A 26,049-nucleotide genomic window follows, 5' to 3' on the forward strand; every position below is an offset into this window, starting at 1 on the left:
CTCCATGAAAATGATCCTTACAGATTTGATTAACATGGGGATGCTTTTGTGATAAAACAAAGGGGCTCATATGTCACATGTACTTTCCACTGCCTGTTCTGGAGGAAGGAGTGAATAGAAAGGATAACCAGCTGACAGATTAGTTCATATCACAGTTGACATCACGTGCTAGCTCAGTGACTGATATAACACAGGAAGGAAAACACTATACAGAGTAGTAGCAGAAACAAGGGTAACCTGAGACCTTTAAGCATAATCAAAGCTTTATATCATGTGTTTTTTAATTTGTAATAAATATAAAACAAAGTATTTTACAAGAATAGGCAAAGTGACATTTCTCTAAAGAAAGAAATTTCTAATATCCGCTTCTTTTCAGGTATCTACCAAAAATTATATTGACTAAATATAATGACTTCTTTGTAGATGCTCCTGAAAGTGTTTGGTTCAAGAACATCTATGTCTTGGTCTTGGTCTGTGACATGTTCATAAGAAAGCTTACAGTAATATTTTTAAGTCCAGCTAGCAGCATACACTACATGGATCCATCTTAAACTCAACCGCATAGTTTTTTACCAGGTAAGAACACAGCACAGCAATAGTCAGATGAAAAAGAAAGACTTATTCCTTATTCTAAGAAAGTTAAATATTTGTACAGCCATGGAATTAGAAAGAAAAATTTGAACCAAAGTCACTAAAGATTATGTAAAACAGTAGACAATACGGACTGTTAGGTAAAAATTGTTTACCCAGGCTGCATGTGGCTTTCTCATCTGCACTTGTCATACGATATTGATGCGTATTTGCCATCTAGGTATGCCACAATCCTCAAATTTCTTGAATGAAATCAGTACCAGAGTGGATTTAGTGAAATAGAGCTGACATACTCTACACATACTTTTTGAAAATGTCATTTATTTCTCACATTTATTACCAATGTTCCCCTAGATTATTTAAAAGTGAAGGAAAGAAAAATGTTCAAGCAATAATTTTACCCACTATCTGATGTAACAGATACTACTATTATGCAGAATATGCACACCTCCACTTCTACAAGGCTCTTAACTATTTCTGTGAAAGGCAGCATTTGGACAGAAGAGTCAGCTCCCGAATTATTCCCAGCTCCTACGTGTGACCTCTAGTGGCTATGAAAACAAACTGCTGTTTGGGTAAGGTTTTTTTAGTTTCCAAGTAAAAAGAAAACAGTAATATACTGTTAAATTAGCACTGGGAGAATAGTTTTGAAACGAAAGGAAAATTTGACTGAAAATAAGCAGGCAATGATCTTGTGCTAAACAACCAGACAGCATTAAATTAATCCCTGCTTTACGTTCCCTTGATTACATAAGGAAAGGTAATCAGCAATCCATAGCATATCTGCCAAGCATGAACTTCTAAAATGAAATTTCCACGACAGAATGACCTCCAAAGGTCTTGTCCATAGTGAGTTGGGTACGATGTTTAAACACACTTTCTGGCACCGTACAATCAAGAACTTTGTTTCCAGAAGCATTCCAACATTTCCCAGCACCAAATCACAAATTTAATGGATGCTGAATGCAGAATTATATCATATTTACATTACACAATGCAACTCTTGCTGCACATGCTGCAATTTCCAAGGAAAACTTTCACAAATACAAAAAAAAAAAAAGTGCATTTAAACAAAGAAGAATCACCAATGGATTCTCTTCAGTTTAATCCACAACTTCCTTATAAAATAAAGTTCCATTTGTACAATAGGAATAATGCTTAAAAGAGGCAGTAAACAACTGAAAAAAAAACAACCTTTAGTTATTTTGCTTTAATGTTTTAATTCAAATCATTAACCTAGAAGTGATTACAGTAGTAATAACATTTTTGCTTTTGTTCTCATTTTACTATTTATTATACTACTTTATAAAATACCACAAGAGAGCAATATCCTCTACCACCCATTATACATCATGGGTATGGAGGTGAAATGGAGGGCATTTTTCAAGCCGTCAGTGATCTGTAATATCTGAGAGAAACACCCTGAGGACACGTGCTGTTGTAAAACATGTGTTGTGTTTTCATAGCTCCAGTTTTTTTTAAATTAAATGCCGCATATATTTTGTTTTGAAAGAAGGATAGAAAAAAAATCAATAAGGAAAAAACTCTCCTAAAACTTTACAGTTCCTATATTTTTTTTTAAGTTGAAAGGTAACCAAAGCAAAAGGAGTTGCTTTTTAATAACTGAGAAGCAGCTTTTCTTTTTTATTTTTTTAATGTAACTGGAAAGCTCTTTTCATATATTAGGGATTTGTAACTTTGCACAAATAAATTTTGTTACAGTGCATGACTAAACTGGAAAAAAGTTAATATAAAGCGGTCGGCATTTCATATTCAGTGATATACTGCAATAATATTTTTCATTAAACACTACAATTTAAAAAAAAAAAAACAGAAAATAATCCTCTGTATAAAGATACTCCAAGCCACCTGATAAAAAGGCATAATCACTGGATGAAATTGCAGCATATTGACAGATATTTAATAATGATTGGTTTGAGATTTTATTAGTAACCAGCTACATGGGGACTTAGGTTAGGTCATTAAGGTGGCTCTACTTTTTTACTCTCTGAACACAGGTTTTCCTTTCCTTTCCTTTCATTCCTGAATCTCAAAGGAACTATTTAAAATCTAAATGAGAATGCTATATGAAACACCACCTTCCAGCAAACACAGAGAACATTTAGTATTGCATTACAAGCAGACTACGTTCTCCTACAGCTTTTTCAGTACAGGAGTCTTCAACACTTGAACTAATACTTGCTTGAAGCAAAAGGTAAGCAATGCAAAAAACATGCTAATGATAGAAGAAATTACTTTCCCAAATCTGCTGCTACTGTATTTCTATTCTTTACAGAGTGCATCTACTTTACAGCTGTTGAGGGCACTCACACTTGTCACCACGGCTGGCTCTGAAAGAGCTGCTTGAGAGATCGCCTTCCATCACTGTAAGCAGTCACAGATGCTCACAAATCGATTGCATCTCATCCAGTAATATTTGGCCTTAATCGCAGCTTTCTATTTACTGGGTAATCTCAGTTGTAAGGAGAAGACTGCCTAAAACTTCGCTTTCGTCAGTCGTTCCTCACAAAACAGATGGTCAGGGTTCAGAGTTTTGATCTCCGTTTTCAAGGATGCCACAGCCCTGACCCAAACCTATCAAGATTACTGCATCATTTACATTCTCTAAATTAAACTCAGTCTGAGCCAAATAACTTCCTAATCAAAGATCAGCTTCAGCAACTCAGAGCTGAATCCAAGTTTTGGGGCCTGCCCTTCGGTCTCTGGTGGAAGCAGCAGCAACTCACCATGCTGCAGTTACATCTCTACCACTAAACTGCAATGCCACGTACTGCATCCCCAGCACACAACTGGCCACACCATTAATTTTTAGCAACCCTCCTGGTACAGGTATGAAGCAGGCCAACTAGAACTCTCCTGTTACAAAGGCCAGGCACAATATGGGGGACAAGACATACCAGAGACCATAGTAATACAAACTTGGTCTGCCCAGCTGCAGCTGTCTCTTCCACCTTACCCTCACCTGATACATTAATGTTAAACTATCCTCAGACATCTCTACTTAGGGGGAAAAAAAAAGCTCAGAGGGAATATGTTCAGCATCTAATCTGGGCAGATACTTGAGCAATCTTTGGTTTTAAGCAAATTTAGTATGTTCACAAATCTTTGTGGGAATGAATATGAGGCTGGAAGAAATTAGCCTCCATTTACACTTACAGTCCCTCACACTGAAAGCAAATGCAGCTCAGATGTAGAAAAGAATCATGTGCAGATTCCAGAGTCACTAGTCATCTGCTGTTTAAAGCGAGGATGAAGATATATTAGCCAGTTACTAGCATTATAGAGACTAAAATAATTAAACCATCTAAATTTACTCAGATACTAAAAAATTTAGTCTTAGCACAACTAAGGTCTAAGACCTGGAATCTAACAGAAAGTTTAACACTGAAAAAACTTACAGAAAAATTACATGTATGAAAACTGAGGAAATGTATTGGTGTACTTTTGTCTAACAGAATGTGAAATATACTACTCAAAACAGTCAAGTATTGTTGTGATGCTTGTGTTTCGTCAACAGATCCATAAGGAAACATCTACAAGTGATCTAGTGCACGTGCTACAGTGATCTAATGCACTGTGCAATCATATTTACATGTAAAAAAGGGTAAATTATTGAGAAAGGAATCCTGTAATTCTTCAGCATCCAAGGATGAACTTGGCATCTGATGTATGAAACAGCCAATTCATAGAGTAATTGCTGGATGATAATGGAGTTAGGTGTCCAGGTACATATAACAAATGTATTTCGTGCACACTTTGATATATAAATCTGCTTAATCTGGTCATTCTTCAAACTAAGAAGGTCATAACTAAATTCCTAATTGATAGATCTCAATCCATGTGTGAACAGCATTAAACAACAGGAAAGAGTTTAAATCTCTTGTGCCAGAATAAGATGAGCTTTCCAAATTTCTCAGTTTTTCTGCTTTGATCTCTATGTGGCACTCTTGTGTGCCTGACAAAAGGAGAATGACAGTTTGCTCTCCTACTGATGCTTATGGTTAACTGCCAGCAATATAATACTAATAAACAAGGCAGCACCTGTGCATAGCAAAAAAGCAGTACAATTTTTAGCTGCTCAACATCTATATGATGATTTTAATTTCTTAAAATTTTTCATAAAATGATTATGACTCAGTGAAAGGCAGCTCCTTTGGAACGATACATTTGTAAACAAAATTGTCCTTCAGCTTGGCCCTAAAGGCTGTTCTTTAGCTACAACAAGTTACAGGAAAAATAAGACCAGCAGTGACAGAATATCAAAATGATGTATTTGAACACAGTGAGGAGAATAATTTGGAAGGTACACAGTAATATACAGTAAGAAATGTTTTCTTACCTGCTTTATACCACAATAATTCGCTATGTTGTCTACCAGCTCTGACATCACCTGTACTTCATGTGATTTCTTATTATTCATAAATTCATCAGTTTTGATACCTTTATCAAATTAAGAAAATAAATACACATTAGCAAAACCCATAACAATAAATATTTGTGATCAATCAGAAAAAATACCAGCCTAAAAATATGGTATACTATTTTTATATTTTAAGGATAGTAATTTTTAATTAAAAACTCACTAAATTATTACAGGACTGAACTTCTGAATTATAGTTGAATTAGTAAAATTCAACACACTGTAAAATGTAGTACTGTTAGTATAGTTTTTTTAAGATGTACTATATCTAATATCTGACCAGATACTAGACAATAGCTACGACTATAAAACTGTACTATTTCTTCCTCTTCATTAAAAAAATATTTATTTTTTTGTCATTTATCACATCTATCTTTATCTGTACGAAATACAAGGGCAGAGACAATTAACAATCACACAGTATGGCTTGTTAATTCTACAGATTTGCTCACAATATCACGTGGAAGATATCTCAAGTAAAAGTTATGAGCAATGTTGGGGAAATCCATAGGAAAATGCACTTTTATTTTTCTTATTTGTCCTATGGATGGGTTATAGAACTGCTACAGTCTTCATGGTCCAAAAATCACTCATTTCAGTGTTGCTGGAGAACGTGTTAATGAGATGGAGTCAATCTCCATCACAGCTTTACTGCTTGTGGAGAATACCAAGCACCCACTTGCTAATTTCTACATCCCCCAACCAAAGGAGCAGCTCAGAAGTTGCTCCCTCAGGAGAACCCCACACATTTCTCCTATGCTACCAACACTACAGGACACTTGGCTCTAGTTAAACTGATGGAAATGTTTGTAAGTCTGAGGGAGGGTAGAAGAAACTACCATTACCGATGAGCATGCTCCTAGAAAGCAAGACTTTTGTACATGACTAGGCAGGTTAATATACTTTCCCACTCTCTGCTTTTTTTGCACAGTATGTGTTCATCTGTCCAGAAACTGATCATTAGGCAAAAACTATGTTCATTCCTTGATCAGATCATGCTGGGAACAGAGCCAAGAGTGTTACTTCTTTAAAAGAGAGTGGGGAATTGAACTGAGCTCATGAGAAACCTAGTGCTTTCTCTATTTTTCTCAATACCCACAGGATCTCTCTATTTCTTAAACATCTGGGTTTTTATAATATTGTTATGACAATACTTTAATATAGACTCTATGAACTGACAAAAGAAAAAAATAGACTAAAATACTTTTAAACGAAACAGATAGCAGAAACAAGTTTGTCATTTCACTAAAGATTCTCCCTAACTTTAAAATTGTGAAGATCTACACGGTGTCCTAAACTCTTACTTTGTAAGCATTTCAACTGAAAGAAAAAAAAGACAGAAAAGAATTTTTTTTAAAAAGTTTCTTTTTTTGTTTATATTTGAACATTTTTGTGTCTGGATAAGCTCATCAGAAGAAGCAGCAAAATGGGAACAGGAAGAAACAGACATTTAACTTCTTGACAGAAATAAAAGTTGTTTGACTGTTCTCCAAAGTAGCACTGTCACTTTGAACTATCACCACATACCGCACCTTTTACTCTTTGCTATAGTATGAACTCAAAAGACTGCATTGGGTGATGCTGTGTGAAATACCATTCCAGAGAGTATTTAAGCCAAATTAAGTATGTCAAACAAGGAAGAAATCCAGAAACAAGATCCAGCTTACAAAAGCTGAAGTTCCAGGTAGAAAAATCAGTTTGCTTATACCGACATATACAAAATATTTATCTTCCCTACTAAGGTTTCTTAACCATTTTTAGAATTCTCTTCCTATTTTTGCAGAACGAAAACTCTGCTTATATTTCAGCTCAAGGAAAATTACGGTTTTTGCAGAAAATGATGGATTTTTAATAAATTTAATTGTTGCTCCATTTTCTGCAAAATTGTGATTTTTTTTTACATTACTTTGAAAAACAAGCATATGTACTACAATCTAATAGAAACTGTATTTGAGGACTGTTTTATATTGCAAAGACAACCACAAACTTAAAAAAACATGTATACAAATTTTAAACAAACTGTGTAAATTCATTCTGCTATCACAAAATTACTCTCTTGAAACAAATAATTATACATGCAGATTTCCTTATCATGTGTACAACTGGCGCAAGCAGAACAAATACTAATTTCGAAAACCATAAGACATTTAGAAATCCATCTCCTTTTGTGATGAAAAAAGAAAGCAGGGTTCAAATACTTCACAGAGATACCCTGGATATACTACAGTACCAGAAAGCTTAATGTTACTAGTCTTAGCTGCTACTGAAATGTTGCTTATTTCCATTGTGAACCCCTAGCACAGGTAGCTGTTCTCCATTTGAAAAACTGCCTCAACACTATCATGCCATTTACAGCTACATCTTTAGTTGTGAAGCTGAACAAAGTGAGGACAGACTGTTTTACCCAGGGCTAATGCACATCTTCCTAAGATCTCCTACGGCAGGGCACAGGGGTTTTACACCCTGGCTAGCTGCAGAAATCCAGAAACACCAGATTTTCTGGTACACAAATTCACAGTCCACACCAGACAACACCACCTATACAGAAGTTACAGTACTATGATTTAATTCCATAAGCCAGATTGAGGGACTGGAATAGCCATACACTTAAAAAACATTGAGGCAAAGTGATATTCCATTACAGGGAATTTAAAGATGGATTCATTAACAGTCACTGCATGACTACTTCCTTGGCCATAAATGCATTGCAAAGGTAGAGAGCACGATTAATCAAATATTCTAGCAACCCTCACTTCTTGTATCAGACATGAACCCTGTAACAAGAGACATTCTCCCTGCTGGCCTCCTCCCCTTGGGCCAGGCTCTTTTGGAGCGTGTGTGCTCAGTGCTAGCAACAGTAAGGACCACAGTGACCTTTGTTAGCAAGCAATTGAGAAAGCCCTTTAGACTCAGAACTCCGTTGTGAGTAGCTGTGTCCACAATATGCTCAAAATGTTTGTGCTCACCAATTATTCCAAGGAAGGATAGCAATACGTCTACATTAAGATGGTGAAGTTAGAGAACTATGCAAGTATGCAAACTGTAGGAATAGGCTCATAAGCATGTTTGTCTTAAAACAAGAAAATGTATTAAAAACATCTGAAATGTAAATGGAATTATCCTGATGCATACTTTTCAGAATATGAGCAAGGCCATCGTAAAGTTGCCAGTTTTCTCAGACCTACACTTCTCTTGACTTGCAAGCTTTAGTATGTCAGGAAATTAATATATTTTCTAAAATACAGAATGAGGTCCAAAATATCTAAAATAGCTTAAAGTTAAAAAAGATCACAACTTTCATTTGGCAACTTGCACGTTATGAATCCATAATCTGGTATTTTGCTTCTGCCAAATGATTACCAGGAACTTCAATTAAGTTAATTTAACTGATACTTACTGCCAATTCAACACAAAGGTTTTGAATTATAATACCATTGTATACATTTGGAACACGTTTTATTTTTTCTATGAAGTAAAATCTAGAATTACTGCATCACAAACCCAGGCCCCATAAGCCAACTGAGCAGCACTCCTGCAAGACAAGGAACAAAATACTCATCAATTGCCTTATTCCTGATGCTCCATCCTGCATGACGAGCAGATGAAAGAATCCTTGTAGTTTTGTTTAAGAAAGCTAATCCAGGTATGAACTCAAGTACAAGTGTAACAAGGTAGAACTACAGAATTACAGAAAATTAAGCAGAACACAGAAAACGAGAGCATAATAAACATGAAAAGAGATAAAAGCAAACAGAAGAAAAGCAGCAGACAGTTGTCAAGCAAGAAAAAATGGCTTCAGATGAACGAAGAGCAGAAAGAAAGAAGCCAGAAAGTAAGACCAATGCACAATAAACCATTAAGATCACCTTAGCTACGGCATTTCAGTATTTCTGAGGAAATGAAAAACTGGGGAGCTGACCATGGAAAATGGCAAAAGTGGAAAGAGGAGATTGCTGTAGAAAACGGGAGTACTGCCCAGCAGTATATATAATGGTGCTATCACTTAGGATAAAAAATGTCAGAGTTTTAATGCATCGTAGAGATAAAAGAAACTAGAAGGCAAAGGCAGAAAGCTGCTTAGTCTGTCTCTGAATAACTACTGAGAAATCTGAAAGACAGTGACAAATCTATAAAGACTGAGGACTCCATGAAGAGCACATTTGCAGCGAAAATGACAGCAGGCCAAGTAAGTATAAATGCCAGTTTATCACCTGATACAAAAAAAATAATCAGGCATAAGACCTCCAGTGTCCAACTTGATGCCAACTTTGGAGTGGTTTAATTCAATTTCTTTAACTACAGAAAAACAAATTACTCTAGTTTTATGACACATAATTGGTATTGGTCCAAAACATACAGAATGATTTTTTTTTTTTTTTTTTGAGACATCAGACACTTACTGGGCCACATTCAGCTAAATGCCAAAGCACATATTTAATTTTAAACAAAAGATGTAACAAGAAAACACACTTGCCAGAATTTAGGGTGAGACTTTAAAAAAAAAAGCAAAACTAGTGACCATGATTCCTTCTGCTCAGGGAGAAGCAAAACAAAGGGAACTAACAAGATATCTCAAATAACGATGTGCCTGCTTGTCTATCTCATCCCCTTTAAAACTGAATCTCAGAAAGGGTCTATAGGTACCTAATGCTGTGATTCCTCTGCTCAAATTTTAGCAAGAGAATTCATTTTCTAAACAAAGGCAATGAAGAAACTATTTAGAAACAAATGAAAATTGAAGTGAGAAGCATGTAGGGAAAAAACACCCTCCAAAATGAAAACTCTGCAGGTCCTATAATAAGTAAAAATTTAAATACAAATGTAAATATACCTGTTGTTCCTTGATTGTCTCCTCTCAGTGCTTCAAGTACGTCTTCTAAGGGGGTACACACTCCAAGACTGGACAAAGAATAATACTTAGCAGCCAGGGCAAACAAGTGTACATTGACGAGCTTCTCAGAGTTTTCACAAAACACATTGGAAAGCATGTCATCATCTGTACAAAAAAGAAAAAGAAACGATTTCTGAAAGCAGTGCCTAACATCTCTGTAATAGTACTGACACGAGAACTACAAGCAATAAATACTTGGTATCAGAGAGAAATAACCATTTATTTTGCTTCCCTAAGTGGGAAAACTCATTATTTTTCTTCAGCTGCATTCTCCCTTCAGAACTAAGGTCAAATTTTGCTCTTAGCTGAACTAGTGTAAATGTGGAAAAAATCTATTGTTTTAGCAGAACTACTTTAGAATAATCGACAAGAATTCAGTCAACATTATCACTTCTGTTTACAAACTTGCTCATTATACATTTCCTAGTCACCCACATCTGACAATATACATTACTAGATTTATTAAGAAATGCAGCTGTTCAATATATGAAAAGTTTTGATTTACAATCACTATATTCACATAGTTTCCAAGCTGCTTTAACTGGTGAATCTGCTGGGAGAATTAAATTAATTTTTATTACCCATCAGGTGTGAGCCAAAGTCAGATTCCAATGCATATTTTGTTTGCCTGAAGATGAAATGCTTCAGTTTGGTATTACTTAGTTCTAAGTTTCAAAAATGTACATGTATTTTGAAGTGAAAAGTATTGGTATGAATCGTTCATTAATTCTGAGATTGTTTTGTATTGTTTATTTTAGCTAAAATTATTTGTGAATTCTACATATATTTCCTACATAATTTTGAAGTATTTGTAACTCTTCTAAAGTATATAAAAGCTAACCAGCCCAGCAAACAAACTGCTACAAAGATTTAGAACATCTCTTGGTTTGCCTTTTGTCTCATGGGTAGATATTGATCAAGTACATACCTAGCACGGTAGCTTTCCTGAATCTGGCCTACCCACCTGCGTGACAACAGATACAGCTGGTTTTATTGACCTCATCTCTAATGCTCCTAATTTTCTTGCGTGACCATGACCATGACCACAATTAAAGGTCACAAATATATTACAATTTATTGAAAACAGTCCCAACAGTGTTAACATGTTAATTTTCATGGTATTATACTATAAAGGCATGAGTCCAGCAAACTTTGGACTTGAGAAAGAATAAATACCGTCTAAGCTCTGACCAGAATTAATATTATTTCAGTGCCTGCATGGTGCTTCTTACTCTACTCCTCTCTATTACAAAATCAAAAAAGCAAGCCACCCCTCTCTATAAACAACTTTCTTATTTGAACTTCTGAACATCCAGTAACTTTCAGTTAGTGAACCTTCATGAGGGATAAGGGTGTAACTTGATACTAGGGAACAGAAATAAAGAGAACACTAAACCAGAATAAAGACTGCAAAGCTTTTAGGGAGAAGGGGTAATTTTGCTTTCCAATGTCTCTGTAAGAGATGTTACAGAAAGACAAGAAACCAGATGTGTGCATTTAGAAGTGACTGAAGAAAAATAAATTGCCTTTCCAACAATACCTTCAAATCAAGCAAATAACAGAAGATGCTAATACAATGGGATAAGATAATCAAACACTTTTGGACAATGCACAGAATTGCGCGTGCTTTTTTTTTTGCCCTTTCCCCAAAAAAGTTTCAACAACCATAAAAGGAGGTGAATATCTACACAAAGAGTATTTTTGCTTTCTGCTGGTAAATGTTACGCTAGGAGTTCTTACAAGAAACTGTCACAGCTTGAGTTAATGCTGAAGAAGAAAATTTCAGTTTATTTTTAAGGGAGATTCACTCATTTAGGTTATTTTAGACTTTCTGGGAATGAACAGCATTCCAGAAAAATTACAGACATTCACAAAATGAATGTAGTCTGAATTAGAAAAACCCACAGAAATCTTTAGGTCTGATACAGTGGGAAGAAATCACTAATCTGTCGAGAAAGAGAACAAGGTTTAAGAGATTCAACAAGCAATTATATGGCAACAATTACTGAGAAAGCGATAGACATGAGACATTAAGTTAAAAGGTGCAGAGGGATATTTTGACCAGCCAGCCATTCAGCAGGTTTGCGAGGTGAAGAAGAAATCTAATTTTCTTGAGGAGAAGTGGGTGTTCTACTTAGTTTCATGCATATTATGACCTCTTTGAATTACTATAGTATTTAGTACGTATTTAGTCTGGCCCATTCCAATATACATTTATGCTGTGCTTTATCTCCACCTTTTATTTCCTCAGTGAGCAGTATGGTTTTGGTTGGTTTCTTTTTTTTTTTTTAATTTTAGAAAACTGGAGCACATAACACTGAAACATACAATCTTTCTATCAACTAGCACATATTTTTAAATATAATGGCAAATCTTGTATGACAAAACAAACCAAAAATCACTCAAGAAAAAACCTTTTCCCCCAAATCCACTTCTTTTCTTCATAACTTTATACAAAATAAAGGAGATCTGAAAACACATTGGAATGTCACCCTGTTACAAAGTATTTCTTCAACATATGTAAGATGCATGAAAAACATCTGAATAAAATCTGATTTTTGTAATTTTCATTTTCATACGTGTATTTTACATATCTATTAAATGTATTTTTGCTTATAAGCACTATTTTTTCAAAATGTCTGGCTAGATATTGGGTGTTTTTAATTGACCTTAAGATTTTAAACACACTGAACTGTATCACTAGTGGGAAAAATGTGCTTTCTATCATCACAGTAGTATCAGATACTTGAGGGTGGAAGATGAAACACTGCCATTCTTCCTCCATATAAGATGGCAGGAATAATACACACAAAACCTTGTCATTTTCACATAACAAGTCCATTAGAAGATGCCTTTGTTGACTCCGAGTGTACTAATACATGCATTCCTTCAGTAACATCAAGCCACTTAGAAGCATTCTTAATGTAAACTTCCTAGGGGTATAGTAGAAACAAACAGAAAAAATATAAAACAACCTGAAATATCCTGTAAGTCTTACAAATGTTACATTTACGTACTTGCTTTAGTTCCAAAGGCAGAAACAAATGCAAACATTACTGACAAATTAGGTACCTATATGTTGCTTATAAACACGATCTATTTTGATACTTGAGACATGTTTGTTTCATTACAACAGGCAGGATCTTTAAGCACATTAGTCTCCTTTACTGGAAATAAACTCACTATGCCAATGTTAACAAAGCCCTCCAATGCATGGTACAGAAACGGATGCTGGAAAAGGTTTCACGGCATCAGACTCGCCAACCATGGCAGCCCAGAATGGTATCCCAGCCCAGCGGAAGTTCCTGCAAGGTCCTGGCCAGCACATACGTCTCCATTCAGAAAAGTCATTCAGAGCAGATGACAGTTAATTCAAAAAATGGGCACAAATGCGCACACAAGGATGACACACCTGCACAAGCTACAAGTTAAATATTTTTATTTATTTACATCAATACTGCACTGAAGCTGCATCTGGAGTGAAAGCTAGGGTGCTCTCATCAATTTCTATTGCGAGGTCTACAGTCACCTTTCTTCAAACTGGATCAACATCAACTTCTTGATGGCCGTACCCTTAGCATCTACCAAATGACTACGTGCAAGAATGCCATTGGCCTAAAACAGCTTGCTTCTACGACACCAGCCATCTCCCAAAACACAGCAAAACCAGCACCTCCTCTCCTGTGTGAGGAATACATATTGTGTACCTCATTGGCAACTTCACCCAACAATCACTGTGGAAATAAACATTGTGTGAATTACACGCACGAACTTGCTACAGTACAAAAAAACCCCTACCATCAATCATGCACAAACCCATCTTACACCACACTGCCCTGACACTGATACGGAAAATCATTAAACCTATATCCTTGAAGAAATTTATCCTTGTTTTTCCCATCTAAGTTTCAAACACCTCACCAAGATCAACAGCATAAGCAAATATTCTGCAGATTAGAATTCACAATATTCAGCAACTCAATCTTCCTTTCACTTTACTTCCTGCTGATCCCACTCTATCACACAAACACAAGTTATCTTGAAACTTCCTAATTTTCCTAGGTTAAAGACTGACTATGGACATTTGGAGTTCTCTGCTTCTTTGTCAGAACTCATTAAAAGCTTATAAACCCACCACTTGTCTGCTTTCACTTCTTCAGCATCTGACATAAAATATATGGACTCTCTTTACAAATCTCACTTAACTGAATTCTGGGAGGGTACAGAACATGGGTATTACTGCATTTAACTAGCAGGATCTCATACAAGATCACTAGTATATCGTCTATAATAACTTTCCTACCAAATTTAAATTGTTGTCCCAGCTTGCCAACTAAAAGAAAAAACCCAACTATATTAAGGTATCTGAAGCATGACTTCTAGCTTTCTAGAATGGCAGCTGTTGGACTACGTTATTATTTATAAATATTAAAAATGTTAGTTTTCTCACAATGTTTCTAAGATGAAATCCAGTAAGGAGTCATCATCCCTGGAGGTATCTAAAAGACGTGTCGATGTGGCACTTAGGGACGCGGGTTAGTGGTGGAATTGGCAGTGGCAGGTTAACGGTTGGACTCGATCTTAAAGGTCCTTTCCAACCTAAATGATTCTGTGATTCTCTGTCTTTTAACCAGTTAGTCCATACATTTGCAAATAAATCTTCAGAGGAAAGAAACATATGCCAAAAAATTGAAAATATAGTACAAACAGTAATTTACAGTAAAATATGAAAATACTTAAACACAGATTTTTCTGTGCCTGTGTCCAATTTACAGCAATGACGTGATAAACAAGATGCAATATGGCAAATGTCAGCTTTTTGATGTACAAAAAATATAAACCAGTTTTCTATATCTAAAAATGGATCTGAAATTTTTCTGTAGGGTAGAACCGAAAACAAGAGCTCCACCCTTTATATGGTCATTATAATGAAATATCATCTGATGAGTATCTGAAAATATTCTTTGAAAGCGATTTACAGAACATGCAACGTAATGTTCTGTAACCTGATTATCTTCTTGCATATAATACTGCACAACAGAATTGTAATTTCTTGCTTGCTGGCTTCTAAAACTACAATTCAGCATATGTCTTTGTCAAAATCCCTACAGCAACATAAAGTATTGCGCAGAATAACAGTTTTGTGCCAATCTGCAATAATGTTATTTTTCAGTTCGCAGAGCTATGCGAGTATGAACTGACAACTTCACATTTTCAGATCAATTTTGTGAAATGTATCTTATGTTTCCTATAATTTAATTTGGGATCCCTATTAGAACAGATTCTAGAGAACTTTTCATAATAGTTTGGGGATTGTGAATGTACAAATGTAAAATTTCTCCAACTCTTAGGAAGCAAAGGTTTTACCATGTGAAATCAAAACATCATTTTACACATATTTTGAGTAAGGTACTTGGAGTAGATGACCACAATGTCATCTGAGCATGCAAAACAAACCTATTCCCACAGCCACACTTTGGAAAAAAGTTAGTTCTATGGATATTAGAATGCTACGAGAGCCTTTAGCACCCATTTCAAGCTAAAAATAAATAACTAACACTGAAGTACTTAAAAATTTTGAAGCACAACCACAGTTAATATTTTAGAGGAATATCAGGAAGAGTCATTTCTGTTTATGTTGGGTTTCAAGATCTCTAAAGGTTGGTTTCTGATCTCTAATGTTATTAAGTTGTACCAATACACTCAAATAAGCTACAATATCAATTTTCTCAATCCTAACCTTAATACAGGCTAACGGCGCACTCATTTTCAATTTCTCAGGCATCTTCACTGAGAAACTCACAAAATCTGCTGCGATGTATTTTCATCACATGACTAGATGGACAGGTACCACAGAGTCAAACTTGTCAGGCACGAACCACCAAATCAGGAAGTACATGCCCGCTCCACTACAGTGCCTCCAATTTTGTCAGGATACTGGAGAAATTTTGAGGGTGTCTCAAAACCTTCCAGATGTTAAATAGCATACTATAATTTGGAGGCTAGAAAATTAGAGCAACTTTCTTTTAATGAGCGGAAATAATCCCGGCAGAAACCAAAGAAGTGATGTTATATTTTAGCCACAGGATGAAGGCTTCGTACTCTTCAAAAACACACTTCATTTTAGTCATAAATTGTGTCTTTTGTTCCAGTAATTTCTGTACCAGGTCCCGTAACATGCATTTTGAATATAGATCATTAAATGACTTTGATTTTAAAATCTACAAAACAATACCCTGCTGTCCTGATTGTCTTTCTATCCTACAGGTCACCACTTCAGTGTCCGAATCATTTCCTGGGCTTTCCCACAGAAACAGGTCAGATCAGGGTAATTTTATTTTAGTGCTTTCTTTTTGATGACTTCATGTAATAACTAGTTTTGTTCTAGCCTCTGTTTGTTTACATGTAATTTTATGTCCTATTGCTTTGAATCAGTTCTGACTGACATTATCTGTCAAAAACACTAAAAGTTTCTCCTCGCTGCTTCCCAACACTCTTGCTTGCAGACTGGACCATTGTCTGGTTTCCATCTGGCTCTCGAAGTTAATTCATAATCCAGTGTCTTTTTCATGCACCAATAAACTCTGTGTGTTTTTTTCCCCAGATACCTCAACCCTTTAAAAATGAGTCTTACAGTTAATATTTTGAAGGTCTTTAGATCCAAGAGAGAAATGTTACACGTGATGTAGCAATACACAGTTCCTCAACCTCTTTCCAAATCCAAATCATTATCTTAGCTTGTCCTCTGTGCCGAGAGGTACACGGCTCCACATGCTGCTTTCTCCGGACCCTTCTATGACGCTCAATCCGCTTCCCTGCCTCACGTGCCTTCACGGGCAGAAGTGAAACAGATTTAATAGAGCTAAGGCTACGCATGAGCTATCTATGCTCCATCAGCTTTGGCATGATGGAGGTTTTTCTCGGCCAAGTGCTCTGTCAGAGATTTCACCTTAGCTTCAAAACTGATCTCTTTGCTTGGGCTCAGTCCCCCCGAATACCATACCTTTCAAATGCTTTATCTTCATTCTGTGCTCTGCCTGAAAGCGTATTACTGGTATGTTTCCCTTCTACTCGGGCTGCAGTAAATTCAGTAATACAGTTTCATAGCTGGCCCCCTCTTGAGTTACTTGAAAACTACTAAAAATATGAAGTGCTTCTTAAATAGGTCTTGTCAGAAATAAAACTGCTTTCTGTTTTCCTTTGCCAGACACTCATTGCTACAGATATATAGGAAAGCGGTGTTTAAGCCTTTTCCAGCTGCCTTCCACATTTCCAGAGTTTCAACATTTGGAAGACTTTTAACTGTTACATCTATCCACTCACGTGGAGGGGTCTTTTTTTTTGATTCATTTTACTTCTGCTCTTCAGAAGTTAGTCAGAGCAAAGGAGTCCGACAGTGATAAGTTTCACTGCTCTACCTTTAGCCTGCACTCGAGGCTAAACTGTAACAGTTGCTCTGTCACCCAGTGACCCTCCACCAGCCAGGGAGGTGAATTGGGAAAAGGAGAGGAGACCCGTGGGCAGAAGTGAAACAGATTTAATAGAACTGCACTAATACCAACAAAGTTATACTCAGCCAAATGGATATGCAGCTGTCACAATCAACAGGAGAGCAGTCCTCAGGAGCAGGGAGAAGCCAGAGGAGGAACCCCAGCAGGACTCCCATAGGATCTCCCCTTCCTCAGCCAACCTTCCCCCTTGATGATGACCATGACGTTATGGTGTGGGCTACACCTGTAGCTCGCTCCGGTCAGCTGCCCTGGCTGGCTTGAGCCTGCCTAGCATGGCTGGCCTGTCATTCTATCCCAGCCAAACCAGGGCAACTTCATTTCTAAGTGAACTGGATGAAACTTACAAAACGAGACTATCATCATGACCGTCACTACCGAGAGCCTCCTCAAGTGCAATTCCTCCCGCCACGGCCACACTTCATCTGAACCGTGATGGTCCCGAACGCACCCCGTTACCCTGGGAAAGCCGAGCGCTGCTGGTGCGAACGCAGGCCCCCAGCCGAGGGGACACCACAAGAAGGGTCCGAGCCGAGGGCCGGCTGAGGGGACACCACGGCAAGGGCCGCAGGGAGGCACCGGGTGAAGGCGTAGGGAAAAAGAAACCGGCTCAGCAGAGTGGTGCGAAGTTCTCCGGGTTTATTAAAGCAAGGGACATAATTCGAAGCACAGACAGGAGGTCAGCGAGGAGGGCTTCAGAGGGAGAGGAGAAACCGCCGTCACCCGCACAGCACGGGCGGCTGGGAGGGAGGGGGGTGTCCCACCCAGAGGCCCCCAGGCGGCCCCGGCAGCCCACGCACGGCAGGAGGCCGCCGCAACAGCTCCGCGGGCCGCCGCCGGCACCGCGCCCCGCCAACACCGTGGCCCGCCAACACCGCGCCCCCACCGCGGCGCCCCCCGCCCCGACTCACCCCACAGCGCCGCGGCGGCACCGGAGGCCTCCCCCAGGGGGCGCCGCAGCGCCAGCGGCCCGGCGGCGCCCAGCGCCTCCAGCACGGCGGCGGGGCGCGCCGCCACCAGCCGCTCCCACAGCCCGCGCGTGTAGAACTCCACCGCGTGCGCGCGGCACAGCGGCAGCGCGCGCCCCACGAACCGCGCCGCGCGCCGCAGCGCCCCCGCCGCCGCCGCCGGCGACAGCTGGGGCGGCAGCGCGGGGGGAGGCCGCGACATGGCGGGGCCGCGCGGCTGGGGCCGGCGCTCGGCTCGTCGGGGCTGCTGGACGCCCCGCCGGCGTCGGCTGCGGAGGCGGGTGAATCGAGCGCCGAGCGGCGGCGGCGGCGCAGCTCGGTGACGTTCTCTCGCTGCGCGACGCCAGGACAACGATGGCGGCGGCGGGGCGCGGTGGGCGGCGGCCGGCGGCGGAGAATGGGGGCGCCGCGGCCAGCGGTCCCCGCCGAAAGCGGCCGTGGAGGCCCGTCCTGCTGCGCGACGTTATGGGCAGCGTCCAGGAAGGTGAGTCGGGGCGTGGGGCGGCCGCGGCGGGCCTGAGGTGGGAGAGAGGGGCCGAGGGAGGCCCGGCCCGACCCGGCTGGTGACGGCCGTGGCCTCCCGCCGTGGCTCCGAGCTGGGGCCAGACCTGCCTGCCTTGGGGAGCGCTTATGCTTCGCGGAGGCCGAAGCCCCGTCCCCGCCCGCTGCCCGAGGGGCGGTTAAACACGAGCGGCCCGTCATCAGCCAGGGGGGCTCCGTGGCGGCTCGGGGCCGGCGGCTGCGAGGCTGCTTGGGGACGGCCTGTGGGAGCCCCCGGACCTCGGGATTGCAGAGTCGGGCCGGGTGGTGATGGGTCTGGTTTGGGGCTCGGGTTTCATTTTCTGCGAGACTGTGTATTTAAAATAAAAGCATATTCGGAAACAGGTTCGGGCTATTGGCAGGTAGTTGTGCAAATTTAGAAATGAACTGATAAAAAAAGAGCATCGGCTTTTGCTGCACTTTTCTGAAATAGCAGCTTTGGAGAAAGAATCAAAGGAAAAGTTGGGAATAATTTGGGCTAGCTGCCTTTATAAACTAGTTTGGTAATGAGTATTATAAAAGTTGGTACCTCTGAAGGCTGATGCAGTAACAACATATTAGTGTTGTACATCACTAGGAAAAAAGTGTTTAATTCAAGGTTGATAAGTGGTTATAAAATGATTGAGACTGAAACAGCCATTATCTGACCTTTCCTTGAAGGCTGAATCATTCTGTGATGTAGCGTACTTTTGCAGTTGTAGGAAAGGTTTTCCTGGACAGGTGTTGAAAGAAAGTAGTAGCAATAAAAGTTTGTGGGAAAAGACATTAATACAGATTTAGTGGCTGTGTTTTTCCTGTGGCATTGCAGGTGCAGACTACTTGAGCAGCCAGTATTACTATTATCAGTGTCTTCTTGAGACTGTCTTTAGGAATCTATTTTGATGTTGTTTATGAAGCTGCCAAAAGTAGGAGAGAAGTGAAACGTGAATGTATCTTTTTACTGGATTTGAAAAGCATTGGCAAAGGTGTATAAAGTTGAGTCTGCATTAAGCAGTGTGTTTGCAGTGGCATGATCTCTTAAGGGTTTAGGCGATAATTTTCAGTGAATCTCTACAAGCTGTAATGCTACAGTATAGAACAGGTTCGTAACAGTGATTTTACTTGAATTTTTGACTGATCCTTATTAAAATTAGCACAAGTAGCGACTCTTCCTATTTTGGAAAGAAAATGGATTGAAATAGTTCTGGCAACAATTGAATGGTTTGGTACTGCTTCAGAGCAGGTGTATTTAACTCCCTTTTTCTTATGTTTTCAGGACGAGGATTTGCATTTCGGAGAAAACAAAAGATCGAAAGACAATACAGGAAATTATTGAAAAAGGGAAGAAATGTCCATTCGCAACAGGATAATCAGTTTACCGATACTTATCCAGAGCACTTGAAACATCTGTACCTAGCCGAGGAAGAAATGCTTAAGAAACGGCGCAGGGCTCCAGGTGATTCAGTTTTATCAGAAGAAAAACTTAATAAAGAAGTAGAGTAAGTTTTTAAAATATGTCTCTCAAACGCAGTAATTGTTTTCCGTCGTTAAAGAAGTATTTCATGACTTATACTTTACGTGAACTTCAGTGTGGTGGTTTGCTTTACTAAAAAGATGCCATTAGGTCTTAAGTGTTTTTCCTAATGGTTAGAAAATGTAAATATGCAGCTCTGTTGTGTCTGCATCAGAGTCAGAAAGCAAAATTGATGATATTTAGGGCTTGATTCCACAGAAATAACATGATAGTTACTGTGGTACTTTAAGGACAAGGTTCAGCCCGAGAGCAGTAAGTGTTTGGCCAATTTCTTACCATATCTACAACCATAATAGCCTGGTTTTCGGGTAGTGTGTTTTTGAGTCTACAGATTTTTCCTTTGAATTGATTTTCAGTACTTTGAAACTAATGTCACTTTTCAGAAACATTTTTTTGCGTTATCTTTCTGTTCCCGGTTTGGTAAGTTGTCTTCTTCATACTGTACTTTTTTTGTGCCAGAATGAGTGATAATGGTGTGCAGTTGTCCTTTTGTGGTATGGCTAGTTTGGGGAGGATTTTAACTATGAACTTTAAAAGAAAAAAATGTTCTTGATCAAAGTAATAATTTTAAAATAATAGAGGTGTCATAATAGTTGCCAGTAGTGTTTGGTTTTTTTGGGTTTTTGTTTTGTTTTAAATTTACTTATAGTAACTGGGTAAGTCAAATGGAGTTTCTCACTTGCGGTCTGACAAATGTCAGACAACTTAAACCATTTTTTCCCTGTGTGACAGTAATTCCCCCTGAAATCTTGGTTAGGTATGTCAGTACAATGAAAAGCAAAGTCACTCAGGTCTAACGCTGTCATGGCAATGTTTTTAAACAGCATTCACCTGCGGTGATTGAGATAATGCCCTTTTTGTCCTCAGTACATGGAGTGTCAGCAGCCTTTGAATTCCAAGGTGTGCCTGCATATAAACTTTCCTGGGCAAAGGCAGTCTGATCTAAGCCCAGCAGTGGCAGAAAGGTAGAGTTTTGTCTCTAGGTATGTAATTTGTGGGCATGTCTGAAATAGGACTGATGCTTTTCTTTAAACCAGAAGAGTTTTAAATTTTGTTTAAACTATGGTCATTGTGATTGTAAACCACGATTAATAATTCTGCAAAGATGTGACTGCTGATCTGTGAGGTGGTGTGATGTCTGGAGTCTATTAGATAGCCTTCAGTGTTTTATGGCAATGTAAAAGAAGACCTTGGTTAGGTAATTCTATGTTTAGCGTATATTGCAATTTAGTTGTACTTGAGACGATGAGGCGTCATTACACAGTATCGCCACAAGATGGAGACGAGAATAAAGCAAAGATTTTTTTTTTTATTATTATTTTTTTGTGTGTCCGGAGGAGAGTGGTATTTCTAAATGGAAGTATGAGCAAATACCTTGTCTTTCCTGTCTGAAATCGAGATAATGATGGCTCGTTTTCAGCTTTTTGTAGTGTGGGTAATAGACTAATCAAAAACTTATTTGTGAACAGTTGTTAATTATCTAGCAAGGCTTTTATTTTTCAAGGGTGAAATGTCTTTGCTACCACCCTGTTTATGTAATGACTTTATTGTGAGTCAAAAAAAAAATAATTCAGAACGAAATAACCAGAAAGATCTACTCCAGGTAGAGTTCTGACAGTAAATGCCAGACAAATGGCACTGGTTTTCTTGTGCTGTTTTCTTCAGTGAAAGGTGTCTGGGCAGTTTTTTATATTGAAATTTGGAAGGAACATCATTTTAGTTCCTAAGTTCAGAACATTAAGGACAATAATATGCCATCTCCTTCAAGAAGAAACTTTTAGAAAGGCATTGTTACTACTGTGCTTTTTCACTTTCCCATGTCAGCCTGACTCCTCTGGCAGGCAGTCTGCTAACAGCTGGCTGTCCTCTTACCTCTGCAGTTGCATCCATATGCCAGAACTAGGAAGAGATAATACAGCTCTGAGCTAGTGGATTTAGTTTTCCTAGCTCTGAAGGGCTTGTATGAACGGGAAAAAAAATCCTCTTTTCAGCACTCTTTAAACTTCATGAAACATCATCCCTGTGAAGATCCAGCAGATAAGGTGTATGGGCTACTAAAAGTCCTGTGCAGCCCAGTCTTCAGTACACTGGGCATGGGAGGAGTTTAGTTTGCTGTTTTGATGCTGGCTGCTTGTTTTGATGTGGCATGTAATGGTGTTGGGTATCTTGTAAAAGTGGTGCAAATAGGTGTCCATCCAGTGTGGAAGGATGAGCCTTCTGAAATCTCTAATTAAATTTCTAATTAACTTCCCGAAACGTGCAAAAAGCGGTGGAAGAGTGGAAGACTGTGCTCTGATTCTGCAGTGGCTGTGGGATCTGTGGTTATGTCTGCTTGGTGATAGTCGGTATCTGAAGTACATGTGCTTTTTCTTACAGGTCAGCTATGACTGAAGGAAAGTTTAAGAAGAAAACGTCCAATCAGAAGGCAAAAGAAGAGTATGAGAAAATAAAGGCTGAGCGTGCTAGAAAGAAAGAGGTAAATCTTGAACAGATCTTTCTTGATTGTAGACAAAGACTAGATTAATACCATTCTACCCGTGAGCCTTCCATCTGGACCCAAATAGAGCCGAAGGAGAGGAACACAGGTATTGGTGTTTCAGTCTTCTTCAATTTGACAGGAATATCCAAGCGTGCAGGTGTTCATAGTTGTCATTCTCTTTGTTCTTACTGGTGTTGTCATGCAATTGCCATTAGTGGGGTTGTATTACGTCAGTTGGTACACCAAGAAGAATTTACAGCTTGATCTGTGTATCCCAGTGGATTATACTAGACCTCTTAAGTATTGTAGAAGGGGTAATAATTACAGTACTGTCATCTTGTGATGAAAAATGGAATGTCCATCCTATTTCTTACAGTGCAGTCTTCATTTCACCTTTTTATGTTCATTGACCAACAGTGAAACAATTAAATGCGATAGTATCCATGGCCAAAATCTTTAGTGATTTTTTTTTTTTTTTTCCCTTGTTCTAATTTAATAGGAGTTATTCTTACAGGGTGTATCTTAATATTATCATTGCTGAATAACTAAGTTGAGTTATTCATCTGAGTCATCCTTATTTAACTAGTTTTGTTCTCTCCCAGTACGTTGTTCATTGCAGCGTAAAATGACACACATTGTAGAAGTTGTGTACCTTGCTGCTGGCAACCTGAATTTTGGTAACTACTGTATAAATATTGCGTAAATATATACATCTGGATAAAACATACTATTTCTTCAGTTTATTTGTATTGAAAACTGGAGTATGATTCTGAGTGAATTCCATGGTTGTTCAGCTGAGAGCATCTTTTTTGAATGTTAGATAGAGATCATGCTACAAGAAATGAATGTTATGACCAGCTTATTTAGAGGAAATAGGGACAAACAAACACCCAGCAAGGAGGAGTTTTCTTTGAGCAGCACCTAAGAGTTGCCTGAGGGGAGGTGTTAGCATTTTTAGTCTTATTCAAGGTATTTGGGCAAAACAAACAGTAGCTAAGTGCCACAGTAACAGCGATCACTTATGTGGAATGCTGGTATGATGATTACATACTTTACCCTCAGGTGTGTTAGCAAACACTGGATTTGCTGTTACTTATTTTGGGAAAAGACATAAGTGTAAAGGTGCGTTTTTGTCCTCCACACTGCATAAAAAAGCTAGGATTTAGTAGAGGTCAGAAAAAATGGGAACGTAAGTAACAGCTACCTAAGTAAGATGAATGTTCTTGCTATGAGTAAGCGTTTGGTTGATAGCGTAAATGGATGTTGTTTACAACAGTGTGCTGAACAGCAGTAAAATTATTAGATAGGAAGTGAATTACAGGTAAGTTAGAGCTGATGCTGCTCTGGCTTAAAAAAAAAAGGAACGAATTATATTAATCATTGTTACGGTAGAATAAGTGAAGCATTCTGAATGGCAAGATATTATCTTTGCAGGTTTTTTTTTATCCCCTGAAGCCTCTTAGATTTCTATTTAGAAATATTTCGGGGGTTTTGTTTCTGGTTAGTTTTATATTCTACATCACAGAGCATTCTTACTAATTTTTGCACATCACAGAAGCTATCTGTGCCATGCAAAACAAAAACATAATTGATAAATTACCATCTGTTTGGGTGTTCTGCAGAAACATCTGCCTTTGTGGTCAGCGTGGCACTGCATTTCAAAGAATAAGCTTTACGAGAAGAGATCATCTAAATGAATTGAAGCAGTCCTTCAGTCTGATTGGTGGTGTCTTGCATATTTTGGTAGGACATTATATAAGTAAAGCAAGCTAGTTAGCTTGCTTGTTGTGGATGTTTGCCCAAATTACTTACTAGAATCACAACACTAGAGAAGGGAGTGTTAGATGTTTGATAAAAACTGAACATGATATCGTGGTGATTATCCATATAGTGTCAGTGCCTCCATTAATGTTTTGGTTACACGTTCTGTCCCCTCAACATGGAAAGTTTGTATGGTTGAAAATTTGGTTAGGTTTCTTTTCTTCCTGTCTTTCTCTTAGTAAAGAAGCAGTCTGTGTTGCTTTGAAGAGAACAGGTCACTAATAGTTTGGTCTTGGTTAAGTTGCCCTAGGTAATGCTGTGTGTGGTGCTGTCCTAGTATCACAAACCTGCCCAACTTCCAGCTCCGTCCCATATCCTGTCTGCAAGTCCCATGCAGATGTGTCCAGTATCCTAGCACATCTGGATTGGCAAGGCGTTTACACGGGGGCTGCTTTCTTGCACTCGAGGAGAAAGTGGGAAATTTTTTGCCACTGCCTTTTAAGGAGAAAAGTTGAGGAGCTCATTTCGCGGAAAGGAAGTAGTACATGTTTTAGTGACAAACCTTATTTTAGGATGTTCTACTGAAGAAAACTTGGCTCTCGTCTTGAAGCTTTAGGCAATGTCATGTGTTTCAATTGCAGGATGTGCTGAAAGAGTGTCCTCATTAAGCTTTTAAGAGTAATGGTGTTTCTAGTGTCAGTACAATACCTAATTGCCACCATCTTTATAAAAAGAAATTTTATTGCTTACAGATAACTTCTATAACTATGAAGCTATGTTGTTATTTCATAATTGTATCTATTATTTAATTTCAGGAAGCAGAAAAAAGAAAACAACAAAGAGAAGCAGCTCAACGGTTGTACAAGCAAAAGAAAATGGAAGCTTATAAAATATTGAGTAAGAAGACGAAAAGAGGACAGCCAAATCTAAACTTACAAGTGGAGTTTCTTCTTCAGAAAATACAGCAAAATACATAAACCTCTGCTTACATCTTAACTGCAGGTTTTGAGTTACCTATGGACTTTTTATTAAATTGCCTTTAATAAATAATGTCTTTTTGCTTCTATGTGACTTTTGTCATTTGTTTGATTTATCCTACCAGTCCAATAATGGAGGATAGTCATCCTGAAATATGTATTTATGCTGAGAGTGAGAGAGATCTGGTACCTTGGAAATAAATGGTCTGTATTTCTAAACTTAAATTCTATTAGCTACATAATATCCTGAATTCCAAATCATTGTAGCCTAGTACCATCTCAACATGAATCCACATAGCATAAAGCATCTGTTTTCTAGCTCTAACACTTCCTGCAGTTGTGACTACTAAAGTTGCATTTACTTAAGAGGAGTAAAATGA

At 38.7% G+C, this 26,049-nt stretch overlaps 2 protein-coding genes across 2 annotated transcripts in view; one reads left to right on the plus strand and one right to left on the minus strand.

The window, feature by feature from the left end:
* METTL25 (methyltransferase like 25) overlaps nt 1-18,601 on the minus strand; it is a 65,298-nt gene extending 46,697 nt beyond the window's left edge. The window contains exons 1-3 of the mRNA XM_086471337.1: nt 18,343-18,601; nt 9,864-10,028; nt 4,952-5,052 (exon numbers count right to left, since the gene is read on the minus strand). Of these exons, the coding sequence (XP_086327463.1) occupies nt 4,952-5,052; nt 9,864-10,028; nt 18,343-18,601 (525 nt within the window). The remainder of the gene's footprint in view (nt 1-4,951; nt 5,053-9,863; nt 10,029-18,342) is intronic.
* Nucleotides 18,602-18,753: 152 nt separating this feature from the next.
* CCDC59 (coiled-coil domain containing 59) lies at nt 18,754-25,758 on the plus strand. The gene is made up of 4 exons (XM_086471348.1): nt 18,754-18,883; nt 20,195-20,417; nt 22,829-22,928; nt 25,508-25,758. Exons 1-4 carry the CDS (start codon nt 18,754-18,756, stop codon nt 25,667-25,669), a joined length of 615 nt encoding a protein of 204 aa, XP_086327474.1. The 3' UTR covers nt 25,670-25,758.
* The last annotated feature ends 291 nt before the right edge of the window (nt 25,759-26,049 follow it).

Source organism: Leptosomus discolor, chromosome 1, assembly GCF_034619465.1.
Source record: "Leptosomus discolor isolate bLepDis1 chromosome 1, bLepDis1.hap2, whole genome shotgun sequence".
Classification (NCBI taxonomy): domain Eukaryota; kingdom Metazoa; phylum Chordata; class Aves; order Leptosomiformes; family Leptosomidae; genus Leptosomus; species Leptosomus discolor.